Source organism: Asterias amurensis, chromosome 8 (genome assembly GCF_032118995.1).
Source record: "Asterias amurensis chromosome 8, ASM3211899v1".
NCBI classification, from domain to species: Eukaryota; Metazoa; Echinodermata; class Asteroidea; order Forcipulatida; family Asteriidae; genus Asterias; species Asterias amurensis.
Window position 1 is genome coordinate 19,595,589 of NC_092655.1, and position 26,406 is coordinate 19,621,994.

A 26,406-nucleotide genomic window follows, 5' to 3' on the forward strand; every position below is an offset into this window, starting at 1 on the left:
CAAATTGCACACATCCCCAAAACCAAAAGTAACCTAGTGCATAAATAAATAAAAACTATTTTGTACCAAAAAGGAGATGATTTTTAGTCAATTCATTCATACATGTTGTAATATTCAAGGCCACAAATCGTCATCACTGTTTTCACGAACAGACCCGTGTTTACGCATTGGTTTGTGCACACAGACCTCGTTTACGCAGTTTTCACGAAGAGAAACTCGTGTTCACAGTTAATTAATCATGAATTAGTTATACTATAATTAAATTAACAACATATTTGCATGGTCCACACTTTCATATTGGAAAAATGTCAACGTTTTATTAGCAAACAGTTTCCGAAACAATGATTTAAAAAATAGTAAAAGTTCAAACGCGGTTTTCTCCAAACATGGCAGTTTGGCTGCAGTGGCTAAATCTGCCCTTCGAGAAAAACGAAATGTTGCGTTAGATTGCTATAAAAACAAAACCCATATGTTTACAGCAGTATTGGACATGTGTAACTCAATTAATCATAGGGTTCACTTTATATAGACCTGGGGAAATATGCAACAACAACATTTTTTTAAACTGACTCAGGGTAATGCCACAGTATGTCGATGATTACGGATAATTCATTGAACAATAAATTGGAGTATTGAAACGTTGTAACAGAGCAGATCAAAGTGGAGCCAGCATGGCAGGGGAAAACGTGAAGCAGGAGAGAAATGCTTCAATACCTTTCCCTTCAGAACAGACAATCACCGGACAATATCACACACCATTACACATCATACACACAGATCAATTAAGACAGACAATTCGTGAGACCAGACAAAGATGGATTAAAGGTACTGGACACTATTGCTAATTACTCAAAATAATTGATAGCAAAAAACTACTTGGTAACGAGTAATGGCGAACTGTTGACGGTATACAACATCGTGAGAAACGGCTCCTTCTAAGTAAACGCAGTTTTTGAGAAAGAAGGAATTTCTTACTTAACATTTTGAAATAAATTCGAGATATCGAAAGCCCACAACGTGTGCAAAAAGGGTGTTTTTTCATTATTCCCGCGCAACTTCGACGACCAATTAAGTTCACATTTTCACAGGTTTGTTATTTCATGCATATGTTGATACACCAAGTGAGTAGACTATAGCTTGTCTTTGACAATTAACAAAAATGCCCAGTGCCTTTGAAATAACTATAGTATAATATGAAAAATGAGTGGCATTTGATATAATTACTCGCTATGAAAGTCAATTGGGTATAAGTGCATTCGTTTATAATAGTGACCCGAAGGACAAAGATGATTACTCGTAAAACCTCGATTAGTAAATTATCCATGGTCACTTCCATATGGAACTAATTAGTCTGGGGCTTTTTTTAGGTGCCCGGATGTTTTACCTGGAGGGAAATATACCTTTGTTTTTTTGTAACCATTTGATTGTTTCAACCCTATATTGAAACAAACAATAATGTGAAGATTTCACTTTAAAGGGTGGGCGCATTTTTGAGACATCGCCGAAAATCCGGAGCGATTTATGTCGACACTGGAGGGGAAAAAAAACCCCGTAGTTTAAATACACAACTTGAGAAACGTAACTGTCAGTTACGTTTCTCAGATTCAAATTTTGGGGTGCTAAACACTTATATCATTTTCCATAACCACATTACTTTACAGGAAATGGTTCTCTTAATGTTTTATTGTTATCGAAAGCTGTTTTACTTCTAACCAAAGTTTGTATTGTCTTTAAGTATCAGCTTCAACGGAATATTACAGAATTGGTAAAAAAACAAGCTCTTCCAAGATCACATGTTTTCAAAAAAAAAAAATTACACGGTCTAATGAAGATGATAGTAGAAACTATCCCTTGGGATATTTCTGCAAGAATTGTCATATTTGATAAGAAAAAAAATAATATAATGTTGCGTTTAGAGTTTGATTTCTCATCAGTGAGCGTAATATTCATTTTATTGTCCGAGTGTCGAGTGTCAAATACAAAATTTGTAATAGGTTTTTCACTTATTTTGGCAGTTCAAATATGGTGGATTACATAAAGTGGATACACTGCCAGCAACTGTTTTGTCAGCAAAACACAATTATGTTTTATGCTATTTTAAGAGTGATTACAAAATGATACTTTCCCATACATTTTTTTAACCCGTTCAAGTCACCACCCTGTACTACAGCCCCCTGTGTTTGTCTTTATATAGAAAAGGGGAACAAAAAGCAACTGCTTCTTCCTTTTTCCTTCATGTTAAAGGAACACGTTGCCTTGGATCGGTCGAGTTGGTCTTTGAAAAACGTTTGTAACCGTTTTTTATAAAATGCATATGGGTAGAAAGATGTTGTAAAAGTAGAATACAATGATCCACACAAACATGCCTCGAAATTGCGTGGTTTTCCTTTTACCTCGTCGACTAACACGTCGGCCATTTATGGGGGTCAAAATTTTAACTCCCATAAATGGCCGACGGTGATAGTTCGCACAGTAGAAGGAAAACCACGCAATTTCGAGGCAAACTTGTGTGGATCATTGTATGCTACTTTTAAAACATCTTTTCAACCATATGCATTATATAAAAAACGGTTAAAAACGCTTTTGTTTTGACCAACTCGTCCGATCCAAGGCAACGTGTTCCTTTAATGTCACATTCTTATCTATTTGATGTTCAATAACGGGATCAAGTTAGTTTTCATTTGTACAAGTTGTATTTCTTCTGAGCAACTTTGTATTGATTGATGTTGACATAAATAAATGGGGATTGTATCTGAAACAAATTTTGGAACGTGTTTGAATTGCACTCATCTATGATTGCTCCCCATATAACTGGATCTATCACCAATAAAATAATAATAATGATAATAATAATACAAATTTATTTATACTGCGCCAATGGTATTATTGGTAGTTCATTTCCTTGTTGTTGTGATACACAAGGTCAGTTTCGAGAAATCTAGTTATGTTTGTATATAAAACGGCACGATTCTCAATAGCTTTATGATGATTTGACACAACAAAGGTGTTTTGTTGTCAAATTTTAGTTTCAGTTTACATTGTATACACATCCTAGTGAAAATAACACCAAAATGGTGGTCTCAATTTAAATACTAAACAATGAACAACGGGACTCCGTTTCGTTAACGTTCAATGTTGTTTGTTTAAGAAAGTGTTGATGTGAATGGTGAATTTATATTATTAGCGCCCCGAAAAATACTAATAATACCTGGGTAAAAGCCAAAATGAATTTTCTTTATCCCCGATGCAAATTTAACATCTATTAAATAATAATAGTCTGTGTCCTTACTTTATGATAGCTTCCATAGTGGAGTATCAAAGCGCTTGGTATGTTTCCAGCCAGGTATGTGGAGCTACGTTTATGTTGTTGTTGTTGTTGTTGTTGTTAATATTATTGTTGTTGTTAATGTTGTTGTTGATGTTGTTGTTGTTGTTGTTGTTGTTGTTGTTGTTGTTGTTGTGGGCGTGGTTGTTGTGGTTGTTGTTGCTGTTGTTGTGGTTGTTGTGGTTGTCGTTGCTGTTGTTGCTGTTGCTGTAGTTGTTGTTGATGCTGCTGCTTTCGGTAGTTGATTTTGAGGCTATTAAAAAGCCATTTTAATTTGTGTATAGATTGTTTCAGACCGAAGTACATCTCCGGATGATTTTTGCTGGAGAGGTACTATAATCCAGCAATGAGTATATACAATTTGTATATTACCTACCCCCCCCCCCCCCACTTCCATTGGTGGTCACTGATGATTCAATCGTTAAGTTATTGTCTCACAATTATCATTCATTGTTTGCGGATAACAAGTATTCCTTTCTACCGTTAACAGGCAATTAAGTTCTAGTCTTCATTAACTCTTAAAAAAAAACACACCCAGAAACGCTGCAACACTAGGGACTCAATGGTGCAAAGAGCCAGCCACGCGACATGCAGTCACTCACTATCATTATTATTATAATAATATCAAGAAGTATACTGTTTGGCATCAGACAACACACAGTATCGCAACGTGCACACGTGCTATTCATGCGCACTGATTCAGGGACGATTCGAGCCCCAAATAAACAGTCAGAACTCAGGACGGTTGTAGCGTGTAAACATGTTCAACTGTCATCCACTGATCGGATGCACAAATCGATACACAATAACCAATGGATTGTATTTTTTCTTCAGCTTCGGTGGATTTTATCTGTCTGTTAGATGATAACTCCTCTTCGATAGAAAAAGATGATATAAATATCGGCTCTCCTCGACTAGACGAGGCAGAACATTGATGATGCTGGCGTGGAGGTTTTGGAGTGGGAACTCAGCGATGTTTGCTAGATACAGTGGAGTGTTTAGAAGTGTGGTGGCACTGATTATGCTGTTGTTGTTCCTGCCTTATGGATTGTCCGATTATAGAGTAGCGTGCACGATTTACCGTGAAATGGGCGATGTGAACCTGGGGGCCTTGCTCTCTCTGCACGGCAGCGCCTCCAGTCACTGCGACACGGACATCATACCCCGTGGAGTGGTGCATGCCGAGGCGATGGCATGGGCCGTCAGGGACATCAATTCCAGGAATGACATCCTGCCCGGTGTGACCCTCGGCTTCGACATCAGGGACGATTGCCGTAATGAGGACATCTCACTGTGGATGTCACTGCTGATGCTGGAGAACATCTCACCCGACGCCTTCAAGGATTCCTGCCCTGGTACCACCGTCTCCTCCACCAACCTAACGGATACACTTCATGATGATCTGTCGCACACGATCATAGGTATCATAGGCACTTCAAGAAGTGCCACTAGCATCCCAGTTGCCCAGATAACCGCACTCTTTCAGGTGCCCTTGATGTCTTTCTGGGCGTCCAGTAACGAGCTAAGCGATAAGGCAAGGTTCCCCTACTTTCTGAGAACCGTTCCTCCGGACCAGCACCAGATCATTGCGATCGTAGACATGCTCCAGTATTTCCAATGGGAATACATAGCTGTTATTCACTCAGTGGACAGCTACGGTCTCCACGGAGCTAGAGAGCTCCTTGTACTCACAGAGCAGAGGGGTATCTGTGTTGCGTTTACCTCGGCGGTGAACCAGTACCCCACAGAGAAGGAACTATCGGAGGTAGTAGCAAAGCTTGTGAGGTATAAATATGCACATGTAGTGGTGATGTTCTCGGCCTTGCAGGTGGCAAACGCAGTGCTTGGTCAGGTGGCCAAGATGGAGCCCGGCCTGAAACGCACGTGGATCGGTGGGGACGACTGGGGATTCGACCTGACGGAACACGGGTTTACCGATATCGCTCAGGGGTCTCTGTTCACCCGTTTCTACAGCCAGACTGTGCCGAACTTTGAGGCCCATTTAGCGGGCTTGGACCCGGCTACGGACACGGTAAGTTCGTGGTTTACGGACTATAGGAATGCGAGACGAAGTGAGTTGGGGTGCGGGGAAAACACGACTGAGTGCCCGGGCGTTTTCCCCGACAACCCCAGCAACGACTTCGTGGTGTCTCCTGTTATAGATGGTGTGTATGCGTTCGCCCATGCCCTTGACTCACTCCTTAAACAGTGTCCAGGGGGACTGAATAATTGCACTGATGTCAATACAATCACAGGGCATGGTCTAATGCCACATTTACGAAATGTGAATTTCGCAGGAACGGGTGGACTGCTTTACTTTGATGAAAATGCCGACCCACCTGGAAAGTACATTATGAAGAACTACAAGAGGCTTGAAGATGGAAGTTACGCTAGCGTTGAGATCGGAGTTTGGAACTCATTAAACGCCGGGAAAAGACTGCAACTCCAAGTGGATGAAATCCGCTGGCAGGATGGATCCACGGAGGCACCCCGGTCGACATGTATACCCGATTGTGTCGAGGGATTCATACTGGTTCCATCGGAGGATAAATGCTGTTGGACATGCCAGGAGTGCAGCAACAACGAGATTGTGATCAACAGAACCGTGGAGTTAACCACTAAGGCATGTCTGGCATGTGATATCGCATCCTGGCCCAGTCACAATCGTTCAGTGTGTGAGGACATCATCCCGACCACCCTGAGTTTCCAAGACCCAGTCGTCATCACCATCCTCCTCTTTACTCTCATCGGGCTCATTTTGACGGGTCTGACCGTGGCTGGCTTCATGGTGTACCGGGACAGAGCGCTCATCAAGGCGGCCAGCCGGGAGCTCAGCAGCATCATCCTGGTGGGGGTGATCGTCGCTATCGTCGGCGTTGTTTTGCTCCTCCTCCCACCAACTCGATGGACCTGTTTGGTGTCAGAGGCAGCCATTTCTCTGAGTTTTACCTTGACTTATGCACCGACTCTCCTGAAGGTTAACCGCATCTACAGGATCTTCAGGGCCAGTAAGAAATCAGTCAGGCGCCCGAAATGGGTCAGCCCCCGTAACCTTCTCTTTGTGGCGGGAGTCTTGATACTCGTCCAGGTAAGAAGTAGTACTACACAAATTGGGGACTTTAGCACGCTAGGTGGCAGCAGACTTTTCAGAATAAGTTGTAAACGTTTTTCTGAGCACGCGCATAGCCAAGATTAATGGATTTATCTAGTAGATCTGCAGCCAACTAGCGTCCCAAAGTCCACCCATTGGTGGTTCTGCAGCAGATTTCACGAAGCACTAGAATTAATCCAATCTCGAGTTAGGACGAGTTAGAATGGGTTCAGAATGAATCCAATCTCGAGTTAGGACGAGTTAGAATGGGTTCAGAATTAATCCAGTCTCGAGTAAGGACGAGTTAGGATGGGTTCAGAATGAATCCAATCTCGAGTTAGGACGAGTTAGGATGGGTTCAGAATTAATCCAATCTCGAGTTAGGACGAGTTAGAATGGGTTCAGAATTAATCCAATCTCGAGTTAGGACGAGTTAGGATGGGTTCAGAATTAATCCAATCTCGAGTAAGGACGAGTTAGGATGGGTTCAGAATTAATCCAGTCTCGAGTTAGGACGAGTTAGGATGGGTTCAGAATTAATCCAATCTCGAGTAAGGACGAGTTAGGATGGGTTCAGAATTAATCCAGTCTCGAGTTAGGACGAGTTAGGATGGGTTCAGAATTAATCCAATCTCGAGTAAGGACGAGTTAGGATGGGTTCAGAATTAATCCAGTCTCGAGTAAGGACGAGTTAGGATGGGTTCAGAATTAATCCAATCTCGAGTTAGGACGAGTTAGAATGGGTTCAGTGCGTCATAAACGTCTCTGGAAACCATACAGGGAACCAAACAGAACTGGCTCGCAGTTTTTGTTTGAGGTATAATTAAGAAAACGTAAAAAAACTTATCAGCCATTAGTTTGATCGAAGGCAAAAACAACTTATTCAATTCATCCAAAGATTTCTTTTGTGAGAAGGGGTAAATGATTTTGTTGAAAATAGCCACGACTACAGATGTTCAGTCACAATACCACACTGACAACAAACGGATTATCAAAAATGACGGATTGCTTTATTTTGAATGCTGTTATTGCCAGCTGGCCACGCGATTCATAAAATAATTTTTTAACAACATCATTCTCATTACGTCAAATGGCAACAAAACACATTTTTTGTTCTACAGAATTCTTGAAGCTTTCGTGGAATCGTTCAACCGAAATTATTTCATTATGATAATTTTTTTTTAATTGGTAGTACTTTGCTGAACCTCATACCCGAGGTTACTTCCAACGAAGTTTTCGAAACTATCATTCAACCGAAGTTTTTTCAATCCTAAAATTTTAAAACAGTAGCTATCTTGTGAATTGCTCTATACCTCGGGGCTTATGGCACTGGTAGGTGCAATTGCATCACTAAACAATGCGGTCCAATTTCCGGCCGTTGGGGCCAGACCGTGGTTTAGTTCTTCTATGGCGGGAAACACATTTCCTCTTTTCATCATTAGGTTCAATGAATGAAGATTGTGCTATAGTTATTGATTTCACACGCATGATCGGGGGGGGGGGGGGGGTCGTCAAATCCAAGCGGTGCTTTAGGAAGTCATTGGACTATAACATTGCGTTGTATAAAGGGACGAACAGTTTAAGATCTTTATCTGAATTCAGACTTTTTAAAGACACTGGACACTTTTGATTGTTGCAGAAGACCAGAAGGCCTATCCTCACTTGGTGGTATATATCTCAACATATGCATATAAAACAGACATTTGACCATTTTGGCCTCATTGGTTATCGAAGTTGGAAGAGAATAATGACAGGAAAAACACCATGTTGCACATTGTGTGCTTTCAGGATGCACGGTAAAAGGCTTCAGCGGAAGCCTTTCATTTTTTAAATTATATTTGAGTGAGAAAACACCTCTTTCTCAAAAGATTCGCTAACAATTCAGAAGGAGCCGTTTCTCACAACTTTGTTTTCTATTAGCAGCGCTCAATATTCCTCGTTACCAAGTTTTATTCTAACAATTGTTGTTTATTAATTATTGAGTATTACTACCAATTGTGTCCAGTGCCTTTACGTCAGTCTGAGGAAGAAAATCATTTTTCTTTTTTGCAAACACGTAATGAAGAATGTTGCCTTATAATCCATAAAATCCATCAAACTCGTCACTCAACCAAAATCTACGGCAGCAGTTTTTCCGGCCACCATCAAGGACTAGAATGCCTAATACCCCGTAGTGTGATTTCCATCAACTCGTTAGATATCCTCAAATACACTCTCATCACTAAACACTTTAAAATTAAACCATCCCATCCACGCAATGCGCCGTAAGACAATGCACACCGTTAGTCATAGTCAAAGACAAGTCTTCTCCTTTGCTGTATCTCAACATTATGCATAAAATAACAAACCCGTAAAAATTTGAGCTCAACCGGTCAAGTTGCGAGGTAATGATGAAAGAAAAGACACCCTTGCTACACGAAGTTGTGTGCGTATTACAGATGCTTGATTTCGATACCTTAAAACTTCTAAACCTAAGGTCTCGAAATCTAACTCGTGGAAAATAAACTTCTTTTTCGAAATCTACGTCACTTCAGAGGGAGCCGTGTCTCACAATGTTTTTTATACTATATCAACCTCTTTCCATTACTCGTTACCAAGTTGTCCACGACCTTTAAGCTGGTGTGATGTGTCTTAGGCTTTTTGCCGGCTCAACTTAACAGATACAGATACAGATACAGATCTACCGTATTGTACTAGACTAGTGCCGAGCCTCCGCTCTTAAACCGTTCTGTGAAATCTAAACCCAAGGGGTTACCAATAGTTGGACGCTCTATAATTGACTTTCAATACCCCTCCTCAAACTGTTAGACCCAATTTCATACTTTGTGGTCAGCACTGACTCTCAAACTATGGCTGATCCAGTTTTGTTATAAAGGTATCCAACAGTCGAGTATGGGAAAAGTCAATGTCAGCCTTTTTTGTTCACCGAGTAGACGATTGAAAATGAGGACGGAAGAATAATGCTTCAACTCTCGACCCCTTTAAAAGTGCACAGTGAATTGAAACACAGCTGAAGTATTGAAGGGCTGACCATTTTATACATGAAATTATTATGATCAAAAATACAAAACTCACAATTTGTTTTATATGCACCAATACCAATTTCTAAAATGTTGGGGGGCATATAATTAGCTGTAATTAATGAATGAGACAGTAATGGATATGCTATCGACCATGACAAATTGAACTCGAGCAATCTACTCAATCGAAATCCAACAGCTATATGAATTTAGTACAATCTACACATACAGGGGCGTAACTACGGGAAGGGGGGGGTATGCTCCTCCGATTGGAGTGTGCCTCAACCCCTGCCCCCATTTGAAATCTGGACTTCTCAGTTCTGAAAAGAACTGTCTTGTTGTTTAACTATTACTCGGGCGGATGATGTAGAAAATAGGCTGGGACTACTACTTTACTACCATGTGTATATCTACTTTAAAACATTTTTTATGCAAGTCGCCAAACACACAAGGCCTGAAGGCCACTTCAAGGTGTGGGCTACAATTTTTTTTATCCCAGAGGCCATTGCCACCTACTCCTGGGGCTGAAACAGGGTTACCCCTTTCACAGTCCATACGGATGTAGGCTTGGGTATCTTCAATTCGAAGCCTAGCCTTGTCATGAAGAGTTTGTCGTGATGTGCAAATCTGTGAACATTAACATTTTCAATCTTTGAGTATTAATGCTAAGCTGTCGTATGCCCTTGCTCTATGATCTAAACCATCAAAATATCGATTTCAGATATGGATTTTAATGACAACGTGTTCAATCTCGCCCCCTGATGGGGGGGGGGGGGGGTTCCTGGTCATATTATGAAACACATTGCTTGGGCTGCGTGGGATCGAATTAGTGTCAACTTAGTGTCGACTTATCTTCATTATGTATCATAATGAAAAATATGAATCGTTTATACATCGCCCTTGGGGGGGGGGGGGTCGAGGTTATTATAAATAATGGAGTCAGTCGGTGCTAAACAACTATTTAATCTAAATGCATACCTGTTACACTAGCTTCAGGCAACTAACAGAAGGATGAACTATATAGACCTTTTTATAGGAAGGTTTACGGTAACATCTTGTAATGACTATCTCTAATGAGTTGGGGTGGTTCTGAAAGGAACCGTTGCTTTACACGTTTCGATCAGTATGCTCCGATCGTCTAAACGATCAGAGCATACTGATCGAAACGTCAAGTTGAAACCAGCGGTTCTTTTCAGAACCACCCGTCTAATAAGATACATAGACAGTGTTACCGCAAACCTTTCTATATCGTAATTCCACCACGTATAAGTTTCAAATCCTACTTATAAAGATCTTGTTTAATCCTGTGCCATGATGTGAGTTGTAGCCAAACCATCTTAAACATATCTAGAAGTATACTTGACAACATTTTCCCGCTTAAAGGGTTTTGGTACCTTTTGTAGATCATGTTTTGGCCATGACATGAGTCACTTCTCATTGCGGATGAAGCTATGTATATGTATATGTATAATGTAATTTACCTGTAGAAGTTTCAGCTTCACAGTAGTCAATGTTTGGAAAACCACAGAGCACTTTTTTCAGAGTCTCGTAAATCCGCTCTACATGCTAAAACAACTGAGATGACAACTATTATTGTTGTGAAATTGTTTTACTAATTTCTCAAAAACTACAGCACCTCAGCAAATGTTTTTTAAATAATAAATTTTGCTTGTGACATGACATATTTGCTTGTACCTTATCCTGGGCCAAATTTCATAAAGCCTGTAAGCACAAAAATTTGCTTAGCATAAAATTTCTTCCTAGATGCTAAAAAGATTACCAACCAAATTTAAAATTGTTGCATATTGCTTGTTTCTGGCATTCAGCTTTTGTTCGCTTATTCTGAAAATCACGTGGAAATTTGGTTGGTAATCATGTTTTTATTAAAGGAAGAAATTTCATGCTAAGCAAATTTTTTTGCTTACAGGCTTTATCAAATTGGGCCCTGGTTATTATTTTTTGTTTAGTTACTTTTGTAGGTATGAAGTAGCTCAATGAAATTAGGCCCAACACGGTTCATGCCTTCCAGCGCTTATATAGGCAACAATAATGACGAAACTAATTTGCACAACCTATTCACGAACAGCGGCGAATCGTGAAAGGACTTCCCGCCATTTTCGCAAAACACGCGTATGATGTGATACGTACTGTTTTAAAGGAGCACGTTGCCTTGGATAGGACGAGTTGGTAAAACCAAAAGCGTTTGTAACCGTTTTTTTATAAAATGCATATGGTTGGAAAGATGTTTTAAAAGTAGAAGACAATGATTCAAACAAGTTTGCCTCGAAATTGCGTGGTTTTCCTTCTACTGTGCGAACTAACCTGGTCGGCCATTCATGTGAATCAAAATTTAGACCCCCATAAATGGCCGACGTGTTAGTCAACCACGGAATTTCGAGGCATGTTTGTGTGAATCATTGTATTCTACTTTTACAACATCTTTCTACCCATATGCATTTTATAAAAAAACGGTTACAAACGCTTTTAAAAGACCAACTCGACCTATCCAAGGCAACGTGTTCCTTTAATAGAATCACACTCAGTGACCAACGGCTTTCGATGCATACACATTCCCGTAACCAAAAGGCACTGGACACGTTTGGTAAACTGTCAAAGACCATGATTTTCACTTCGTGTATCCCAACATATGCATAAAATAACAAACCCGTGAAATTTTGAGCTCGATTGGTCATCGGAGTTGCGAGGAAATAAAACCTTGTCAAACACATGAAGTGAGTGTGTGCTTTCAGATGCTGGATTTCGAGACCTCAAATTCTAATCTTAGATCTTAAAATCAACCTCGTGGAAAATTACTCCTTTCTGAAAAACTACGTCACTTCAGAGGGAGCCGTTTTTCACAATGTTTTATACTATCAACCTCTCCCCATTACTCGTTTATTAAGTAAGGTTTTATGCTAATAATTATTTTGAGTAACTACCAATAGTGTCCATTGCCTTTAAATGCACTGGACATGTTTGGTTATTGTCAAAGACCAGTATTTTCACTTGGTGTATCCCAACATTATGCATCAAATAACAAACATGTTGGAATTTAGGCTTAGCCATCAAGTTTGCAAGAGAACAATGAAAGAAGGACTCCACCCTTGGTGTGTTACTTTGTGTGCTTTCACAACATAGAAGGCTTCAGCTGAAGTCCTTTGTAATTTGAGTGAGAAGTCATCGCTCCCCGAGCGCTGTGAACAATTAATATCACAGGCATACTACTCGAGTTGGATTGGAACCTACGACCCTTGCAATTCTAGAGCAGTATCTTTTCTTTTATCCCGATGCAAAATTTCCATCTATATTAAAGAAATAATGAGTAATAACGGAACATTTATTTACCCAATTTGTGACCATACTCTGCTGAAAATTGTTATGAAAACAGTAATGACAAAAACGAGAGAGAATTTCAAGAGTAAGGATTAGTAGGATTTAAACTTTGCATGGTGGGACTATATAAGTAGATGAGGTCCGCATCCTTTCTTGAATAGTGTTGTGCTCTAAGAAGAACCGTGTTTGACTACTCCTGTGTTATTAAAAAATATATTGAAGACACTATACACTATTGGTTATTGTCAAAGACCAGTCTTCTCACTTGGTGTAACTCAACATATGCATAAATCACAAACCTGTGAAAATTGAGCTCAATTCGTCGTCGAAGTTGCGAGATAATAATGAAAGAAAAAACACCCTTGTCACACGAAGTTGTGTGCTTTCAGATGCTTGATTTCGAGACCTCAAAATCTAATTTTGAGGTCTCGAAATCAAATTCGTGGAATTTTTTTTCTTTCTCGAAAATTATGCGTTATTTCAGATGGAGCCGCTTCTCACAATGTTTCATACTATCAACAACTCCTCATTACTCGTTCCTAAGAAAGGTTTTATGCCAATAATTATTTCGAGTAATTACAACAGTGTCCACTGCCTTTAAGAAGAAAAAAAACACACTTTCGGAGAAATTGCAAATGCTACTTTAAAGGCAAATGGCACTAACGGAAATTACAAAAAAAAAAAAAAAAAAAAATGTGTGCATACAAAACTTTCTTGATAAAGAGAAATGGGGAGCTGTTGGTAGTTAAAAAACAAACCACTGTGAGAAACAGCTCCCTCTGAAGTAACGTATACTTTTGAGAAGGGGTAGTTTCTCAATAAAATAATAACAAACTTCAGGCATGAACGCATATGAAAGCAGACACAAAGTTTTGGAACAAAGGTGATTTTTCTTCCAAGTTTAATTCTCTTGAAATTCATTAACCAATCGAATCCACAATGTCACAGGTTTGTTATTTTATGCACATGTTGGGATACACCAAGTGAGAATTCTGGTCTTCGACAATTATACCGAACGTGTTCAGCGCCTTTAAAACGAGTTGGTTATCTGAGATTGTGTGCCCTTTCATGCTCAAAGCTATAAAGATATTGCTTGAGTTGCGAGAGCACTGTTGGCAAACAAAGGTGAGGCATATCTGTATATGTATCAACATCCGTGATCGCTCGCAGTAGGAAATCTTTTCAATAAATCTACCTGAGACATTTTTGAATTCAAGCATTAAAATACAATTTGTGACTTGGAGATGAACAATAATTGAATCCGGTAAAACACCTCTGGCTTTTCAATTTTTTAAATTCTTTATTTTATTTTATTATCTTTTCATTACATTTACCGGAGACATTCGTTTTTGTATTTAACAATTTGAATGCAATTTGCGATTTGGATAGAACAGTAATCGAATCCGGTAATACACTCGTCTAATCTGTTGTACTTTGGTTTTCGGGAAAGCAGGAAATCTTTTCATTTAAGTTACCGGAGACATTTTCTTATTTACAAATTTAGATACAATTTGTGTTTGAACATGAACAGTAATCGAATCCGGTAATAACACGTCTGGCTTTTCATCGTTTTTGTTGTTGGGAAATCGTTTCATTCCATTTACCGGAGACATTTGTTTTTGTATTTAACAATTTGAATACAATTTGCGATTTGGATGAAACAATAATCGAATCCGGTTATAATCGAACCCAGTGGCAAATGCTTGTGGCTTGTTTGGGTGTCGTTTAATGCGTGTAACCTTTGGGTTCATGTGACAAGAGACATATAGTGTAAGGAAACGATTCAATGCAAACGCAAGAAAGAAAACATTTACATACTACAGTGAATAATAGAACCTCCAGTGATAGTTTAGAGTTTACTTGCTGCATGGCTTGAAGCTAAGTATGAGGCCTGATGGGATACATACCATGGGGCTACGCGGTTCAACTATTTCAAAGAGTTGCATAAGCACAGAAAGCACAACAACTTTAAATACTTAGCAGACAAAGGTGAGCCATCTCTTGTATGCATCCTTTTCTGTGATAGGTCGGAGAGGGAATCTTTCATCATATCTCCCGGAGACATTTTTGTATTAAAAAATTCACATACAATTTTCGCTTTGGACAAGAACAATAATCGATTCCGGTAAAGCGCGTCTGACTTTCATTCTATTGGTTTTTCGGTAAAACAGGAAATGGCGGCAAAAATGTTTGTGACTTCTTTGGGTGTTGAATGCTTACTATGGCATTTGGATCCATGTGACATGTTAGACGAGACAATTCGACGGTTGAATGCAAACTTAAGAAAGAAAAACATTCACATTATAATCTTACAAACTTTCATTTCAGACACTGAATGATGGAACCTTCAACGATAGTTTAGAGTTTACAGTTTAGAGGCTGCATGGCCTGAGGCTAAATTTGAGGACTGTGGTATACAATAGGACCTACGTGGCTCAACTCTCTTCAAAGAGTTGCATAAGCACAGAAAGTAGCTATAAGCACAACAATTTTATACTTAGCAAACAAAGGCAAGACAAAGGCTTTCATGTATCCACTTCCATGATCAATCGCAGAAGGAAATCTTTTCATCAAAGCTACCGGATAAATTTGTTTGTATTTCAAATTTTGCTTACAAATTGCGATTTGGACACGAGCAATAAGCGATTCCGGTAACACATGACTGATCTTTCATACTTTCAAAACAGGAAATGGCGGCAAAGTAATTGTGACTTCTTTGGTGCTATAGTATTAAGCTTATTATGACCATGTGACATGACACAATGCGCAGGAAAACGATTCAATGCAAACTCAAGATAGAAAAACATTCAATGTCCAATCTTACAAACTTTCATTTTAAGACTGTGAAGGATAAAACCGACATCGCTATTTTTGTATCGACTGGCTGCCTGTCATTTGAAACTAAATTTGATGACGCGGGGAAACATATATTCAATAGGGCAAGTGATGGCTCAACTCTCGTCTCTATTTCAAAGAGTGCATGCTTAAGCGCAGAAAGTATTTAAGCACAAAATATATACTTAAAAGCAAACAAAGGTGATGTACCTCTTTTATGTATCCACTTCCATGGTCGACCACAGAAGTATTTCTTGTTTCATCAAATAAACCGGAGACATTTTTGTATTTAACAATGATTTGGACTTGAACAATAGGTGATTCCGGTATTACATGACCGGTCTTCCATACTTTGGTTTTCGGGGGGGAAATGATTTTTTTTTCGTTATAGTCTTCCGAAGACGTTCCTTTTTGTATTTAACAATTTAAATACAGGAAAAACAGGAAAGGTTTGCAAAATGTTTTTGACTTCTTCTGTGCTGTCAAGCTTATTATGACCATAAGACATGGGAAGTTGTTCAATGCAAACTCAAGATAGAAAAACATTAAATTTCCAATCTTACAAACTTTCATTTTAGACAGTGAAGGATATAACCTTCAATGACAGTCAATGATTACTTTAACAACATCGATATACTTTTTACAGTCATAGACTATACGATGAACTGAAGTATTTGTTGTGACATTAATACGTCAAGGTCCTTGAGTGGCGCATTTCAAAGTATACCCAGAACACTTAGATCGTGAAGTGCATGGGTATACTTCTGGTTCACATAGCAATTGTTTGCCAGGTTTTCTTCAGGCTTGTGAGCTGTACGTTCAAATATTTCGTGGTATATAACAAACAAACAAAATTAAAAAAAAACCGAGACAGTTTGTCCATTCTGATTGGTCGAGAGGGCACAACGTGGCCATTTTTAAAAGTAAAGCACAGTGTTTAACCATATAGGCATGGCGATAATTTGCACAGCTTTGTTGTACAAACTATTAGCAAGTATGCGATGCGCACAAACCATTCAGCGTCAATGACATTTTCAAAAAGTTCTTCTCAGCTTTCCCGATTTTAAACAAAAGATAATTTTATTTTACGAATGGGAAGAAAACGGCCGTTTAAAACCTTGCAGGGTCGTGGACGTGCAATAAAGGCCAGAGCCGAAATCACACGACCACGACCCTGCCAATTTTAAACGACCCTTTAAGACCTATTTACTTACTCAACCAAACGAGGATGCTTAATGTTTTAGAAACCCCATTTCCCATTCACGACCAAATTTGTGCTACCATTACATAGGTTTAATTGTTAAACAGTTGGCCAAAATTAGTAATTGTAGGCCTAACTGAACATGGTGGTCAAGACTTATTCGCAGGCTAGCTCCTTAGTTGATGTTGGGGTTTATCCCAACCTTATGCATAAAATAACAAACCTGTACAAATTTGCGTTCAAACGTTCATCGAAGTTGCAAGAGAATAATGAACGAAAAACACTCTTGTTGCACAAACTGTATGTGTTTTTAGATGCCTATAGACTTCAGTTGAATCCTTCTTTTATTTGATGGAGAAGTTACCTCTCTCTAAAAAACTACGTTACTTCAGAGGGTGCCGTTTGCCGTTTCCAAAAAGAAATTGTATACATGTACTATCAAAAGTTACCAAGTAAGTTTTTATGCCAACAATTTTTTGAGTAAATACCAATATTGTTCAGTGCCTTTAAAGTCTTTGTGGAAACTTATGGTAGGGTCAAAGCGTCAGACCATTGACAGTCGTAATAATTGTAATAAATGTAAAGCTAAAAAAAGTACACCTTTCAAAATTTCCCATTCTGATCGATACCAACCAATTTATCTTACAAGTTAAATTGCAATTAAAATCAAATCATATTATTTGTATACATTTTGATGTTTAAATTGCTTCTTTATATACTGCATCTCTTTTTGTTGTCGACAATAATAAAAAAGATCTTAGAGCCAAGTAGTAATCGATAATCCAATGTCCGTAATTCTTTAGGAAAAATTCGAACAATGCAGTAATTAACCAAACTAATCAACTCTTAAAAAGCATCCTGAAAATGTCAAAGCAATATTGTATCCGTTAAAAGAGCATAAAGTTCAACTACTTCAAAAGGTTGAAATGCCGTGATGGCTCTCTTCAGCAAACAATGTTCCATGGAGATTCTACGTTTTGTTGTATTCCCAGTTGGCGAATTTATTACTTTTGAGCGTTTACTATCGATTGGTGACATCTTCGTCCGATAGGGCCGGATATTTTACAGGCCTTTTTTAAACCAAAAGAAAAAGAGCGAATGGAAAGGTTCCTTTTCAAATCTATAAAGAATGAGATTTTTTATCTCGCAATAATAACCGTTTGGTTTTAATTTAATTACAAAACTCTATAAATATGTTGGTTTGTTATGAGAGCTTTTCATCAATCGATTGGCTGAAACAAATTAATTTTAAGTTACAAAAGTTTAAAAAGGCAATACTTAGTTATTGGTAATTACACATACTCAAAATAATCTTAAGTATACACAACTTACTGTAAAAAATAAATCCCGTCAAGTTAACGGTCCTTTAGGCCTACCTGGCAGCTAGGGTGCCTGTTAAACCACCGTAAACTTTACTGTTGAAGTTTTGTAATTGTGTCTTGAAGGGGCAGTCTGCAAAATTTCCCTGTGAGGTAAAGCTGCCAGGTAAAGCACCGTATAATTTTGCCCCCTTTTTTTCACATTGTTGAGAGCTGTTAATAAAAAAAACAACTGAAAAAAAAAAACATTGTAAGAAACGGCTCCCTCTAAAGTAACGTATAGTTTTTGAGAAAGAGGTAATTTCTCACTTAATAATACAAAATTTCAGACCCGATTTTTGGCATCAGAATTAAAGCATACACATATTTAATACAACAAGGGTGTTTTTTTTTCATTCATTATTCTCTTGCAACTTCGATGACCAAATTTGCTAATCATGACATTTCTTCATTGATAACAACAGTATTAACAACCAAAATTTCACGTGATTTTTAAGATAAGCAAACAACAGCTGAATAGTAACAAGAAAAATGCAACAAACGGAAATTTTGTTGGTAATCCTGTTTTTATCAAGGAAGAAATTTCATGCTAAGCAAACTTTTGTGCTTAGCAGCTCTATGAAATTGAAATTGAAATTGAAATTGGGCCCAGGTCATGACAATTACCAAAGATGTCAAGGGGCTGATTTCACAAAGAGCTTAAATTGATCTTCACTGCAAATCAGTCGCAGTTGCTAAGCAAAACGTGATGTCACAAATTACTGGCGATAATACTGACAATTTGTCTTGGGATGGATTTGATTGCTTTGTGTAATCGGCACGTGCGCCTCTAAATCTATACACTGATTTAAAGAGATGTTTTAAAGACACTGGACACTATTGGTAGTTGTCTTACTTGGTCTATCCCAACATATGCATAAAATAACAAACCCGTGAATATTTGAGCTCAACTGGTCGTCGAAGTTGAGAGAAATTTTTGAAAGAAAAAAAAAAAACCCTTGTACAAATTAGTGTGCTTTCGGATAGGAATAAAAGGCTTCTGGCCATAAGTCTTTAATTATTTTAGTAAGGAATTATACCTCTTGCTCAAAAACTGTGTGACTTCAGAGGGAGCCGTTTCTCACAAAGTTTTATACTATCAACCGCTCTCCATTATATTACTCGTCATATTAATGTTTTATGCTAATAATTATTTTGAGTAATTACCAATAGTGTTCACAACTTCGTGTGACTAGGGTGTTTTTTCTGTCATTATTATCTCGCAAACTCGATGACCGATTGAGCTCAAATTTTCACAGGTTTGTTATTTTATGCATATGTTGAGATACACCAACCGTGAGGGCTAGTCTTTGACAATTACCAATAGTGTCCGGTATCTTTAAAGAGATGATTTAACAGAAATAAAATAAACATTGTACAGCACACCATCATAAAGGTAAAAAAACTGCACTTTTTATAGTGTCATTTTAAAACTATTCTATAAAACGAAGAAATATCAAATCTTTCATAACTTTCCATTTTACTTTTGAGAGACAAGCTTCTTCAGATTCATTTCTGCGATAAACAATCTGTTCGTTTCCTGCAAGAGTACAACATTATACCAAAATAGTCTTGAAATGGTTTGAGTTACTCATTTAAATCTTCAATCACTCTTCCTGCCCTTCACAAGAAAAGAAAAAAAGAAAAAAAACTTCTTGATGCTCATTCGTAGGTTTGACGTTTGGTGTTAAAACATACTCACCATCTTATTAGCCTTTGTCGTGTGTTTTGTTCGCTAGTCTCCGTTCTGTACACATTTTCTGTCTTCTGTATCTATATTTTTGTCTGTTGTTTATCTGTTTATTAGGCTAATGCACAAAAGCCTCTGCTTCACATGAACCTAAGTGTTGTCCGACTTTAAGATTCTTAATATCTATAACTTTCTAAATTATTGTGAACTCTCATTGTTTTCTTATCCTAAGTTACTATATGTATTACTGTGAACTACTAACAAAAAACATTCTGACATGAGTTGATATTTACCAATAGTGTACAATACGCAATGGAAGCTATGACGAAATGTTGTTACACCTTCTACTTTGAGATATCAAATTGAGCCCCAACAGAGTACGAATAATATATTTTTTTTTTAAGATTCAATATACAGAAATAAGGACCAAACATAATATAAAAGACAAGCTATGTGTAAATCTGTGAATAATTTATATGTCAACCTTAAAGGCAGTGGACACTATTGGTAGTTACTCAAAATAGTTATTAGCAGTAAACTTTACTTAGTGACTACTAATGGGGAGAGCCCCAACAGAGTACGAATAATATTTTTTTTTTAAGATTCAATATACAGAAATAATGACCAAACATAATATAAAAGACAAGCTATGTGTAAACCTGTGAATGATTTATATGTCAACCTTAAAGGCAGTGGACACTATTGGTAATTACTCAAAATAATCATTACCATAAAACTTTACTTGGTGACTAATATTGGGGAGAGGTTGATGGTACAAAACATTGTGAGAAACGGCTCCCTCTGAAGTGACAGTTTTAGAGTAGGAAGTAATTTTCCACGAATTTGATTTCGCGACCTCAGATTTAGAATTTGCGGTCTCGATCAACCATCTAAACGCACACAACTTCGTGAGACAAGGGTGTTTTATCTTTCATGTTATCTCGCAACTTCGACGACCAATTGAGCTCAAATTTTAACAGGTTTATTATTAATTTGTATGCATAATTGAGCTACACCAAGTGATAAGACTAATCTTTGATAATTACTGATAGTGTCCAGTGTCTTTAAACCGTTGATGTGCAATTCTCTTTTTATATCTGGTAACGATATACTTGTACATGTGTAGGTACAACACTCAGGATGTGATAACCTGTGGCAACTTCCGGATAAAAGACCATGAACCATTATTATATGATTCAATTTCCGTTTTTTCTTGGTCAACGGGGTTGGTCAACTGCAACAAAGACACCCCCACCCCTCGCCCCCCCCCCCCAATAAAAAAAAAAAAATTAAAGCAGGGTTTGGATTTCGTTTGTAAATTATATCAAATTAATAACATGATTATTTGGCAATTGTTATTGTATGAAAAATCATAGAGTAAAATGATGTTTAACGTTACTTTTATTTTTGTACAAACCTCCGCCCCACAGCATAACCTAAATTTTCTTCATAATTGTTTTACTCTTATTTTTTATGCAAACAGATAATTCAATCATGGTTTCTGACTGACTAAATTTTAGACACGAAACAGGTTGTTTTTAAACAAAATTTGTAAACCCGGATGTTCATGTCCTGCATAAATTAGTATTTTTTTCTGTTTTGTTTTTTTATCACAAAATCAAAAAAAATTATCCCAAGACAAAACAGTAATTTTTTTACCAAAATATCTTATCCCGGATGTATATTATTCAACCCATGTCATTATTGCACATTTTCACCCGTACCCGTATTGAATTGGTAATAAAATAAGGAATATCTTTTTGTTAAAATACTCAACAGCCCGAGGCCCTTTCCGGACCGTGCGTGTGGAAACAAAACTAATTTAATTATATCTCTATATACACGGTTAATGTCAAACGAGAGGTTGCCTTTGTTGACGGTTGTTAGCTGAGACTTATTCGATTAGGCCCACGTTTACAATGAAGACCGAATAAATATTGTACAATGCAAGGCAGTTACGCTATTTAATCGAAAAAGAAAAACGAGCATCGTGGTTGCGTTATAGGCCCAATATTAGCCCTGATAAAAAAATCCATCGATGGTCAAAAACAAATTGTCGAAGAGGAACACATACAAAACACCAAAACAACATGAAAAAAATTAATAACAACAACAACAAATAACAAATAACAGCGTACTGTGCTTTCTTCTGGATTTCTCTAATTTGGCAGGTTTCGAAAAATATATTTCGTAGAACTGTGCATGCATGTTTGCCCACAGTTACAGTTTGTCATAAGAAAGATACTTGACTGTAGAACCATCGCACATGTGTCCTTTGGAAACATAAGCATGTAGAATAAGCATTTTTCAAAATGGTTGCCATATCCTGAATATTTGTAAAAAAATAAAATATGTGATGGTCCTATTGCTAGATATCTTTTCACGTGACACACTTTTTGTGTCACATCCAATGGGTGTATCACTAAAATGTACAATCCCTACTATATTTCTGTAAAACGTGGCTTAAATCATTTATAAGATTGAACAGATTTCACTGATTTTAAAACAACATGCTTTGTTTACCAATGCTCGTATCATCGGATGCATAAGATATCCCCCACCTGCCACACTGCTCCTCGTGTGTCACATCAGAGTTCGGAGCTGCTGGTGACCAACGTTTATTACATTGTGGCTGGATGGGATAAAAACATGTTATTTTTGCCCTTACACCGATGTGTTATAAGCACCGTTTACTTTCTGGACCTTTGCCATTCTAGAGCAGGGCCCAATTTCATTGAGCTGCTAAGCACAAAAATTTGCTAAGCATGAAATTTCTTCACAGATAAAAACATGATTACCAGCGAAATTTCCATTTGATGCATAGTGCCTGTTACTGGTATTCAGCTTTTGTTTGCTTATTCTGAAAATCACATGGACTTTTGGTTGGTAAACCTGTTTTTTTTTTTATCAAGGAAGACATTTCATGCTAAGCAATTGTTTGTGCTTAGCTGCTCTATGAAATCGGGCCCTGATGTCTTGACCACCGAAATAAACCGTTGGCTAGGGGCAGTTCGAATCCTATTTTTTTATTAAGTATTGGGCACTCCATTATTTGAAAGAGGTTTGATTTGCATCGGGTGTGAAGAATATTATTTGGTTTATGCCCTTGGCCTCACAGTAGCCCACATCGTTGTATTGAGCCACTGCACTTTCCCGAGTTCTGAGAAAACAAATTCCACATGCATATCACTCGGGTGGGATTCGAACCAGCGCACCCGGTCACAGCTTTGCCGTGCTGGAGCAGATGTCCGTACAACAATACATAATTTGCCAAGTAATAAACCACAAAATTAATTACAAAATAAAAATTCCACACGTAGTTTATGATGTTTTGATTGGAGAATGGTATGAATTTCCTACTCTGGGGTCAAAACGATCAAACTCCATCTCAAATGTATTTTAAGCAACTTTGTTTACCGACGAACATAACAACATGTACACAACTAAGAGTAACTATGAATACAAATATGTATAGAAGACTTGCGGGTACAGCCATATGTAAAATCTATTTCAGAGCAAAACAAAACAAAACAATCCATCAAAAGAGGTTTTACTCATGGTTGTACCCGTGCAAAGCTCCATAATCTCATCACATAATCGTTTTATAAATGATATTTCTCTATGAACGGCAACCCATAAAAATGTACATTTTTTTGTCGACACTTCATTGTATAATTTCCAAGTCGCGTGAATTTATTTCCGGATATGTTTTGTTTACATATCGGTAAAGGTCTATCATGTCAACTAATGGAAGTGTCGCATAACAATGCACCGACCGTGCAGCCCCAAGCAATTTGCGGTAACCGTGAGCTGAGTGTTTGCCGCGGCGCAGGCAGGCGCAGGCTTTTTGTCTGACCTTGCCAAAATTAGAAGAAGTCGGTCGTCCTGTGTTTAAAGGCAATGGACGCTATTGTTAATTATTCAAAATAATTGTAAGCATAAAAGCTTACTGGGTAACGAGCAATATAAAACAAAAACATTGTGAGAAACGTCTCCCTCTGAAGTAACTGAGAAAGAGGTAATTTCTCACTCCCAAAAAAGACTTCAGACCTAAAGCCTTTTATTATGCATCTAAAATCACACACATCTTTGCGACAAGGGTATTTTTCTTTCATTATTCTCATACAACTTCGATGATCAATTGCTTCCACATTTTCACAGGTTTGTTATGTTTTGGATATGTTGGGATACACCCAGTGAGAATATTGGTCTTTGACAATTACCAAGCGTGTCCAGCCGTTGATTTCAGCAAACTCTTCCTAACTTTAGGATTAATCTTTAGAACATTGGATTAGTTAAGTTCCATAACCCTAGATGTTAAGACGCATTGAACCCATCCTAAGTGAGGACGAGTAACTCGTCAGGATTAGTGATACCTGCGTCTTGAAATTCGGCTGCAGTGCCCTGAAAGCATTCATTGTTTAAAGGCAGTGGACACTTTTGGTAATTGTCAAAGTCTAGTCTTCACAGTTGCCGTATCTCAACATATGCATAAAATAACTAACCTGTGAAAATTTGAGTTCAATCGGTCGTCGAAGTTGCGAGATAATAATGAAAGAAAAAACACCCTTGTCAAACGAAGTTGTGTGCGTTTTGATTTCGAGATCTCAAATTCTAAATCTGAGGTTTTGAAATCAAATTCGTGGAAAATTACTTCTTTCTCGAAAACTATACGTTGCTTCAGAGGGAGCTGTTTCTTGCAATGTTTTATACTATCAACCTCTCCCCATTACTCGTAATCAAGTAAGGTTTTACGATGATAATTATTTTGAGTCATTACCAATAGTATCCACTACCTTTAAGTGCTTCATTGTTAATTGTAATAATTGTGATAGTACCACGAGAGTAATGAGCTAGTAAAACACGAATCGCTGTATTATCAACTGTTGTTATTACTATAATATACAAGTTATATTCGGCCAACAAGCAACAGAAAATATATTATAAGAAAAATAGAAATAGCGGTGACAAACTGCTTACCAACACAAATGACCTATAAAATGCACTTTAAAAACCGCGAAAATGCACCGTAAAAACCGGAATGTAACATTAACAACATAATCACCATGGTGTTAAAATAACACTAATTGCCGCATAACAGTTTTCCCATCAGTTTCGATAGGGGTCTGTATAAATGCACACAAATGGGCTTGATTGACAACACAACAAATATTGACAGGTATACTGGAGTAACAGAACCCGTCAAGTGGAATAAGATAAGAGAGAGAGAGGTAGAGAGACAGACAACACACGGACAGAGTGACAATGTTACAGAGTTGGTTTTGCTAAGCTGACAGTGTAAGCATCTGATGTTATCCACCATATACATTAACTGACAACCTGTGTAGAAGCTTGAGATCGATCGGCCATCTGGGTCGCGAGATAGTGAAAAACCGATTTACATATAACATGACGTTTAAAAATATACATATACAAAAAGCTCACTAAGCGATAAACTCCATACGAGAAATTAGTTTTTATTTATTTCTCATCAGATCTGACATTTTTAGACAGAAATATTTCGAGTGATGTTCTCTACTATATATCACCATCATTAGACCATGTAAGTTTTATGTAACTCTGTGATCTTATACGAGTTGTTTTCTTACCAATTATTATATAATGTTTCTTTAAAGGGCCTGGTTCTAGATTAAGTTATTCATGTATTTTGCCTGTTCATTTTTATTTACATTATAGATTATCGTCATAGCGATCTCATCTAGTGTCAGACCAGTGAAAGCGCTGTCAACCGTACCAGCGGTACCAACGAACTACCTCGAACTCTACTGTGCATTCGGCTACGAGTTCCTGGTACCCTGCACCTACAACCTTGCTCTCATCGTCGCGTGCTGTTTTTACGCGTTCAAGACGAGGCAGGTACCAGACAACTACAACGAATCCAAGTTCATCGCTGTGAGTGTCTACTCCACGCTGGTGGTCTGCCTGGCCGCACTACCAGTCTACTTCACGGCCGTTGCGGTGCTGCAAAAGGTAGCAACCTTGTGCTCGGCGTTGCTCTTAAACGTGTACCTGACCCTGGTATGTTTGTATCTGCCTAAGTTGTACGCCGTTCGGTTCTTGCCGAAGGAGCAGACGAATCAAACCCTGAATGTGATCAGGGGAGGCACTATCTCGAGCAAAGTGGACGGATCGGGTGGAAGCGGAAGCGTCGTCGGTCAAATCCGTCCTCTTTAAGTTTTTGATGTAGACTTGACTCAAGTCCCAGTCCGGTGAGATATACTGCTTGTTTGTTGACGCACTATGCTTTTAGGGTCATCTTGCAGGAGAACGGAACTTGAATCAAGTCTATAGATCCGATGTGGCCAGGAGATTCTGTCCCTTTCTGTGCCCCCCCACCTCCATACGGCAAGCTGTGAAACGACTACTTCTGATAGCGCCCTCTTTGGCAACATCCTTCTTCAGCCCATGTAAACTTCCTATAATGGTGGACAGAAACTCCGGCGGACACCCTGGGACACGTCCGACTCCCCGCCGCGAAAATATACAAATAAGATACAAACCGATCAAATACCAAATGAAGAAACACATGACT

At 38.2% G+C, this 26,406-nt stretch overlaps 1 protein-coding gene across 1 annotated transcript; it reads left to right on the top strand.

Annotated features, from left to right (window-relative positions):
* The first annotated feature begins 4,084 nt into the window (after positions 1-4,084).
* Positions 4,085-26,120, top strand: LOC139940913 (metabotropic glutamate receptor-like). The gene is made up of 2 exons (XM_071937307.1): positions 4,085-6,413; positions 25,551-26,120. The coding sequence occupies exons 1-2, from the start codon at positions 4,260-4,262 to the stop codon at positions 26,046-26,048; spliced, it is 2,652 nt and encodes an 883-aa protein (XP_071793408.1). The 5' UTR covers positions 4,085-4,259; the 3' UTR covers positions 26,049-26,120.
* Positions 26,121-26,406: the final 286 nt, after the last annotated feature.